Genomic DNA, 8,795 nt, shown 5'->3' on the forward strand with positions numbered 1-8,795 from the left:
GTTATTGTGAAAGAGTGAGTGTACTTTGGATGAAGGGAATGTGGACCCTCAGGACTAAAGCAGTGGGAGAGGCCTGGGAGGTGGGGCCTGGGGAGGCGAGGTCTGCTCTGAAGTCACCAAGCCCCTCATCTTAGAAGAGATGGTGGGCGCAGGCTCTGGAGGCTCAAGCGGAGGAGGCGAAGGAGGCGAGTCCGGAAACCCTCGGCCAATCAGAGAGGGCTGGGGCGGTGCCTGCTACAAGGCTTCGCGCTGCAGGGCTCTGGGCGGGAACGCTAACCTGGTGCGGAGCCAGCCTGGGTCTCAGCGCCGCGTACCGCCTTTCACGAGTCTTCAAGCTTTCAGGTGAGGACCTGCGGCCTCGCAGGAGCCAGAGGACCATGGGGACGGGAAGGCGTGGGGGTCGCGAGGCGGGGGATGCCGCGCCTTCGGGAGCCAGAGGAGCCGGGGTTGGGGCTGGCGCTTGGTGTCTGCGCCGCCGCTAGCCCCGGCGAGTCCGAGCCTTTGTCTTTCTGGGGCGCCGCCTTCTGCGCGCGATGCCGAGCCCTCCCGGGGGCCGGTCCCTGGAGACAAGGCCCCGGGGAGTCGGCGGGGGAAGCGGTGGTTGGGGAGGGTAGGGGACCCTTAAAGCGGCCAGTCCGCAGTAACTGCAGGTCGGAGGCTTCGAGGATGAAGAGTTTGGGGGCCGCCCGGAATGGGCCTTGTGGGGTTGGGCCCTGGTTCCTTTCCGTCCGGTGGCCATTAGACTGGGCGTCCAACAGCGCTAATAGTTATTTGAAAAGGTATGCAAACTGCTCCTGACAGACTGGCCTATGCGCCCGCCCTGCTATTATTTATTTGTTAGTTCCAGTTTCCCAGCTCCGAGCTTGGCGTCTGATCGCTTGACAGAGGAGGGTCTTAGGGTAACCTCTACGGAATGGAGGCATTTTCGACACTTCTGACTGCTTGGGGGCCTCTCCATTCTACGCCAGGGACTAGACGAAGTGTCTTACTTCACCAGGGTGGGGCCGGGCTTGCTCATGAAAGCTCTACCTGGGATATCCTATTGTCTCTTCTGAACAAACTCGGGACTTTCACAGGGCACCAGGCATTTCATCAGGTCCACAGCTACGCACCTCTGAGCCTCATCTCCTCCCTCTCTGCAGAGAAAAGATGGTGAAAGAACACCCACTTCTATTTGGTTTATTCCGTTCTGCTGAAGTCCTGGGTCTGATCCTAGTTAGCTGTCCCTTCTTACAACGTTTACAAACCAGTACCACAAGGAGCTATTATGAGACGTGTATTGTAGTGGCTTAATGTACTGTCGTCTTTGGGGATTTAAAATAGGTAGAAATTAGTACAACATATCTCACTGTTTTGTGTGCTGCTCCCCATCTCCCAAGAAAAATGGCAAAACCAAAAGTAAATAGAAAGTGAAGATGCTCAAATGGTGCTTTTCTGTTACAAAATAATTACCTGGTTAAAGCCAGTCTTTATTTTTTCTTCTATCCCTGTCTGGTCTTGTGCTTCTATCACCTCCATTTTATCCTTGCTGTGATTTTAAGAGTCAGACATATTGGCTCTGTGTTTCTAGAGCATCTTGGTTTCTGGTGCGTTATGATCCAGTGGCATTTACTGCCTATCAGAAACGGCAAATGATGTGGAGTTGAAATTATTCTAACAAAAATATAACTTTTCTAATATCTGTTGCTGTTTTTCTGTTGAAAATGAGCAGGTAGAATATACATTGATAGGAAATGTGAAAATTTTTGCTTGTGACCCCTTAGTCCGAAGATAGTTCTGCCAGGTAAGTTTTCTTAAAAATGTTTTTTTCTGTCCTGGCGCGGTGGCTTACGCCTGTAATCCCAGCACTTTGGGAGGCCGAGGCGGGCAGATCACTTGAGGCCAGGAGTTCCAGACCAGCCTGGCCAACATGGTAAGACCCCCATCTCTACTGAAAATACAAAAATTAGCCGGGCATAGTGGCGTGTGCCTGTAATCCCAGCTTCTCGAGATGCTGAGGCAGAGGAATTGCTTGAACCCAGGAGGTGGAGGTTGCAGTGAGCCGGGATCGCGCCACTGCACTCCAGCCTGGGCGACAGAGCAAGATCCTGTCTCAAAAAAAAAAAAAGTTTTTTCTTTTCAGGCTTTCTTCTAGTCAAGATGAGTGATAAACCAGACTTGTCGGAAGTGGAGAAGTTTGACAGGTCAAAACTGAAGAAAACTAATACTGAAGAAAAAAATACTCTTCCCTCAAAGGAAAGTAAGTCATGTGGGGTTCTATTGGAAACAAACAATAGAGAAAGTTAATAGGTTCAGTAAATAAACCTATCGTCTAGTAAATTTTTTACACAAAGTAAGCAATAATTAGAGTACCATGGTATTTAATGCAACAGTTAAAACTATCAAATAGTTTTCTTCTGGTTCTCACATGATGGGCCCAGTAGTGATGGGGGAATAAAAAACTAGTTTCTTGTTGGAAAATTATTAAAAAATCACATTAAAACCAATCTTGGAATATTGGATGTAGCACTAAAAAACACTTAGTTTTTGTCTACTTTTGGGTATTTGGCATTTTTCTACATTTAAAAATTTGAGTCCATGATATTATCCCTAAGGAACCCTGTAGACTCTGCAGTTTTGGCCTTCTATATCTGATGACAAGATAAAGTGAGAACAAATTTAGATCTCAGTATGCTTAAAGCTCTCAGATTCAAGGGATTGGTTCTACCCTCTGGAGTTATAGCCTGCTGGAGAAACTCTAAGTATATTCACAAAAGCCAAGGGGCACCTTTTGTTATGTCAGTTTTATTTGAGAGTTGCAATATTAGTTAAAATTATCTGAAAATGTATAATTTTCTAACTGTATTGTGATAGATAAATCTGAAGAAAGTACTTCACTTACTCCTCAGTCTTGAATAATCTGAAAAAATGACAACAGCATTTGGAAAAACAAACCCTACAGTTGATGTAGTTTCTAATTGGTAGTTCAGGTACTTAATGTGTGCACACATGCACGCACACATCCCACTCTTGAGTTTTGTGTTTAATGCCTTGGCATTCTAAATTTAAAGCATGTATGGCAGCCTTCAATGACTTACAAAGAGCTCTTTTGGAAGAAGCTGAACTTAGTCTTAGGAAAATACTTTTGTAATTTTTTCCTTCTTTTCCCCCAGCTATCCAGCAGGAGAAAGAGTGTGTTCAAACATCATAAAACGGGGATCCTCCAAAGAACAGATTTCAGCATTGCCTGACAGTCTTGGTTTTAGGCTTTTTTTTGTAAACCTATGTGTTTGTAGAGATTTCAGGCATCTTCTGATTTCTTCTCACCTATATTCCCTGGTTAAAAGGTCAGGGGTAGTGAATGTTTCCTTAAGTTCCTTTTTAAACTTTCCATTGGTATGTAAATTCCAAATGGCAGATGCTGTCAGTAACCTTGCCATGGATGACCTTTGCATATGTAGTCCTTGCACCTCATACAGGATAAGCCAATTTTAACTTTCTACAATGGGTGCCTCAATTGTTTCATAATCTTCATGAAGTTGCATCCTTTGGCAGCTTCTTAACAGTTTATTTTCACTTCCAATGTAGCAATAAAATAATAAATATAATTGTTATTGTCTGACTCTTGTGGTTCATTCTGATGGTATTCTAAGGAATGAAAAGTACACAAAGGTACCTTTTCAGCCAAACAAAATGGTTGAAGGAAAACTTTTAGCAGATTAGTCCTGGGGGGAAATACTAAATTCTGTCCAGGTCCAGTGGGTCCTGACTTGGGGATGGTAGGTGCTTTTTCTTTAGAGTTGGAATCACAGAGTTAGAGAACCTTGGGAGAGAAGGTCATGTGGACTAACCTCCTTATCTCAGAATGAGGAAATGAAAACACAGGGTCTGAAGTAATCTGCTCAATTTGAATAAGGGTTGGAATTCAAGCTGGGCTCTCTTGCCTTCTGAAAGTCTTTTTCAGTTTATTGGGAGTTAACATACAAGACTGAAGTTGGATGGAGAAAGGGGCAGGAGGCACTTGCTAACAAACCCTATGTTAAGCACATCACATCTTCTCATGACCTGTAGCACTGAACTTCTGGTATGGTTTTTCTACTGAACAGAATTTGCTGTTTTATGAACTAAACATTTCTGGTGTTCATGGTGAGCATAAATGGTATGGACTGAGTTTTGTCACCTGTGACCTCCCGATTAATATGTTGAAGCCCTAATCTCTAGCGTGATTGTATCTGGAGGTAGGTTGTTTCAGAAGTAATTTACGTTATGAAGTGATAACAGTCAGGGCCTAATCTAATAGGATCGTGGCCTTATAAGGAGACAGAGACCAGTCTCCAACATGCAAGGACACAGGAAGAAGGTGCCTGTCTACAAGCCAGGAAGAGAGCCCTCACCAGAATCTGACCCTGCTGGATGTTGACTTGAGATTTCTTGAATCCAGAACTGTGAGCAAGTAAATTTATGTTGTTTAAGTCATTTAGTCTACAGTATTTTGTTACAGCAGCCCAAGCTAATACAGTAAGGAATATGTATAATTGCATGCATTTTAATTCCTGCCTTTAAACAATACTTTTATCTCTTTTTAAAAATTATTATTTTATTTTTATGAGACAGGGTCTTGCTCTGTTGCCCAGGCTGGAGTGCAGTGGTACAATCATAGCTCACTGCAGCCTTGACCTCCTGTGCTCAAACAATCCTCCCACCTCAGCCTCCCTAGCACCTGGGACTACAGGCACATGCCACCACAGCCAACTAATGTTTTTGATTATTAGTAGAGATGAGGTCTCGCTATGTTGCCCAGGCTGGTCTTGAACTCTTGGGCTCAAGCAATCTGCCTGCCTCAGCCTCCCAAAGTGCTGGGATTACAGGCATGAGCCACCATGCTCAGCCTACTTTAATCACGTGTATAAAAATAAATAACCTATAATCCCACCAATTAGAAGTATTAGCCATCCAGACTTGTGATCTGTTAATGTACATATCTTCCTACAAAGACGGATTATACCATTCATACCTATTTTCAACCTCAAGTATTATCTTACCTCCTCCTTTCTCTCTTTGTTTCTTTCTTTCTTTCTCTCTCTCTCTTTCTTTCTTTCTCTCTCTTTCTCTCTTTCTTTCTTTCTCTCTTTCTTTCTTTCTTTCTTTCTTTTTCTTTCTTTTTTCTTTCTTGAGATGGAGTCTCGTTCTGTTGCCCAGGCTGGAGTGCAGTGCTGCAATCTCGGCTTACCACAACCTCTGCTTCCTGGGTTCAAGCGATTCTCTTGCCTCAGCCTCCTGAGTAGCTGGGGCTACAGGTGTGTGCCACCATGCCTGGCTAATTTTTGTATTTTTAGTAGAGATGGAGTTTCACTATGTTGGCCGGGCTGGTCTCGAACTCCTGAGCTCGTGGTCTGCCCTCCTCAGCCTCCCGAAGTGCTGGGATTACAGGCGTGAGCCACCATGCCCTGCCTTACCTCACCCTTTCTAAGAGCTCACATTCTTAAATAATCAGTAGGATTACATGAAGTGGAAGCTGTTTTCTCTGCTGTAGCTTAAAGTTTCAAAAGCAAAACAGTAGGTAGGTCAACTTCAATCAAGTGCCAATGAGGTGACACAGTCACAGGGCTTAGTGTAGCCAGAGGATTTGAGCCTTGGAAGTAACCATGTTAGTCACCAATACCTTATCTCCTGCCTGAGGCAGTAAAGTCACTCAGCTCCTTGCAGTGATATGCTGCTTACATTGTGCCCAAATGTGCCTCCCTGTAGCTTCTATTCAGTAGTCCTGGGATTGTGTGCTGGAGACCTAGAGATGGTAGTTAATCCATCCTCCAGAATTTGAAGTCAGCTGTTGTGTCCTGTCCCTATACCTCCAAGTCTTCTGCAACTGACACTTCTCAGATCCTTCAGACCCAGATTACACAGATGGGAAACCATTCTGGTTGTAGATATGCTCAGATTTGCTCATTACCGGGTCTGTGAATCCTGATTCAATCATCCAACACAGTTGCTCCCCTTTCTGTGTTGTCATTTGCAAATTTGATAAAGATGCTATTCATGTATGATAGATTCAGCACCCTCTTCATTTGTACATTAATGCAGCTCAAAGGCAAGCATGAATGTTGTCAGGTGACCTAGGATTGAACAATAACTCCTAGTTAGTTGCATCTGTAGCCATCCTTTTCATTAAAGTCTTGATTTGTACTCTGGGTAGCGTAAGTGTTAAACTGAGTGGGAGCAGATGAGAAGTGCATGGCAGGAGGTGAAAGACGTAATTACTAAGTGAATACTCATACAGAAATGAGACGGGAAAAACTGCAGTTGCTCATCTGCAGCAGTTTTGCCCCACGTTTCTCAAGTATTTAATGTTGGGATACTCTTCTAGTCACTAAGTTTACTTGTTTTTTGAATCAGGGGTATATGTTTTTTTCCAAATAAGCAAAGATTGAGATTTATGTCCCTGAATCTATCTATTATCTGCAAAACTGGCAGTTCCAGGGCTTTGTTATAGCAGTTGCATTTATAGGGAAAGGAAAAGCCTGGAGTTAAATGATTGTCTTCTTTTATGCATTAACATCCTTTGAAAATCACTGGTCAGTGGCTTTACACTTTTATTCTGTCAGTGTACATAGGCAGAGATGACCTTAATTACTAAGGACAGAAAATGAAATGTCAGAAAGAAAAAATATACTGAAAGTTAAAAGAGAAAAATCAGCCAAATAAAATTTCTTTCTTTTTCTTTCTTTTCTTTTTTTTTTTTTTTTGAGACAGACTCTCGCTCTGTCACCCAGGCTGGAGCGCAGTTGCGCAATCTCAGCTCACTGCAAGCTCCACCTCCCGGGTCCACGCCATTCTCCTGCCTCAGCCTCCCGAGTAGCTGGGACTACAGGCGCCCGCCACCACGCCCGGCTAATTTTTTGTATTTTTAGTAGAGACGGGGTTTCACTGTGGTCTCGATCTCCTGACCTCATGATCCGCCCACCTCGGCCTCCCAAAGTGCTGGGATTACAAGCGTGAGCCACCGCGCCCGGCCCCAAATAAAATGTCATGCCTAATTCATCTCTGCAAAGGATAAAAAAAGTCTCATTTAGTATTATGGCTTAAAATTCCCATGAAACTCTGCAGGCCAGGGAGTTTTATAAACACTCCTAGAATTTAACCAATGCATGTTCATACCTAATGAGAATGTCTTGCCTTTGGAGTCTTTTTAAATTTTTTTTTTTAATTTACTTTAAGTTCTGGGATACATGTGCTGAACATGCAGATGTGTTATACAGGTATTCATGTGCTATGGTGGTTTGCTGCACATATCAACCCATCATCTAGGTTTTAAGCTCTGCATGCATTAGGTATTTATTTTAATGCTCTCCCTCCCCTTTGCCCCTAAGTCCTGACAGGCCCAGGTGGGTGATGTTCCCCTCCCTGTGTCCATGTGTTCTCATTGTTCAGTTCCCACTTATGAATGAGAACATGTGACATTTGGTTTTTTGTTCCTGTGTTAGTTTGCTGAGAATAATGGTTTTCAGCTTCATCTATGTCCCTGCAAAGGACATGAACTCATTCTTTTTATATGGCTGCATAGTATTCCATGGTGTATATGTGGCACATTATCTTTATCCAGTCTATCATTGATGGGCATTTGCGTTGGATCCAAGTCTTTGCTATTGTAAATAATGCTGCAATAAACATACGTATGCATGCCTCTTTACAGTAGAATGATTTCTAATCCTTTAGGTATATATCCAGTAATGGGATTGCTGGGTCAAATGGTATTTCTGGTTCTGTATGGTTGAGGAATTGCCACAGTCTTCCACAATTGTCGAATTAATTTACACTCCAACCAACAGTGTAAATGTGTTCCTATTTCTCTACATCTTTGCCAGCATCTATTGTTTCCAGACTTTTTAATGATCACCATTCTAACAGGCGTGAGATGGTATCACATTGTGGTTTTGATTTGCATTTCTCTAATGACTGGTCATGATGAGCTTTTTTTCTCATATATTTGTTGGCCACATAAATGTCTTCTTTTGAGAAGTGTCTGTTCATATCCTTTGCCCACTTTTTGATTTTGTATTTTTTTCTTGTAAATTTGTTTAAGTTTTTTGTAGATTCTGGATATTATTCCTTCGTCAGATGGAAAGATTGCAGAAATTTTCTCCCATTCCGTAGGTTGCCTGTTCACTCTGATGATATTTTCTTTTCTGGGCAGAAGCTTAAATGTGTAGAAATATGTTTGATTCTTGCCTTGGTAATATTCTACCTGTTTGATCTTGGGCAAGTGACAATCTTTTGTGGTTCAGTTTCTTCATCCACAAAATGGAGAAAATAACACTACTTCACAGAGATCTTGTAAAAGGCAATTAAAGTGTTCCCTGTAAAGCACTTAGAACAATGCCTGGAATAGTCACCACTCAGTCAGTGGTGACTCTTTTTATTACTATAGCAATGCCTAGTTTAATTGACACCAACCAATATGAGTGTCAGCTATATAGGTGGTAATGAAAGGGAGTGCAATTAACTGGCAAGGTCGGAAGTAGGGTAAGTTCATTCAATCTTCTGGTTAATACGTGCCATGTGGACTCTACCAATGTTCTAGGGATTGTTATTTTTAGTAATAATAATTGTAATTAAGTCCTCCACTTTACCATTGAACTGAATATGTTGTTGTCCCCAGTCATATCAAATGGTGAAGAAACATCTCTAAAGAGCCAGGAAAAACTACTGACATAACTGTGTGGTCACTAATTAAAGGCAAAGGTATTGATTAATGGAATCACGAAAATGTCTGATATATAACTGGATACTTTATGTGTGGAAACAACACTCAGATCTCT

General features: G+C 42.7%; 1 protein-coding gene across 2 annotated transcripts; it reads left to right on the top strand.

Moving 5' to 3' along the window:
• The first annotated feature begins 215 nt into the window (after positions 1–215).
• Positions 216–3,601, top strand: LOC100601030 (thymosin beta-15A). Of its 2 annotated transcripts, XM_004092481.2 has the most exons (4): positions 216–342; positions 1,846–1,912; positions 2,123–2,239; positions 3,153–3,601. In XM_004092481.2, the coding sequence occupies exons 3-4, from the start codon at positions 2,140–2,142 to the stop codon at positions 3,188–3,190; spliced, it is 138 nt and encodes a 45-aa protein (XP_004092529.1). In that variant the 5' UTR covers positions 216–342; positions 1,846–1,912; positions 2,123–2,139; the 3' UTR covers positions 3,191–3,601. The 2 variants fall into 2 exon arrangements, with proteins under 2 accessions (XP_004092529.1, XP_003262183.1); XM_003262135.2 differs by lacking the exon at positions 1,846–1,912 and having other exon boundaries at positions 253–342.
• Positions 3,602–8,795: the final 5,194 nt, after the last annotated feature.

The sequence above is a fragment of the Nomascus leucogenys genome, chromosome X (genome assembly GCF_006542625.1).
Source record: "Nomascus leucogenys isolate Asia chromosome X, Asia_NLE_v1, whole genome shotgun sequence".
Lineage (NCBI taxonomy): Eukaryota > Metazoa > Chordata > Mammalia > Primates > Hylobatidae > Nomascus > Nomascus leucogenys.

Coding starts and splice junctions, on each gene's coding strand:
- LOC100601030 (XM_004092481.2), top strand. CDS start 2,140: ATGAGTGATAAACCAGACTTGTCGGAAGTGGAGAAGTTTGACAGGTCA. Junction 2,240..3,152: donor TACTCTTCCCTCAAAGGAAA/GTAAGTCATGTG, acceptor CTTTTCCCCCAG/CTATCCAGCAGGAGAAAGAG.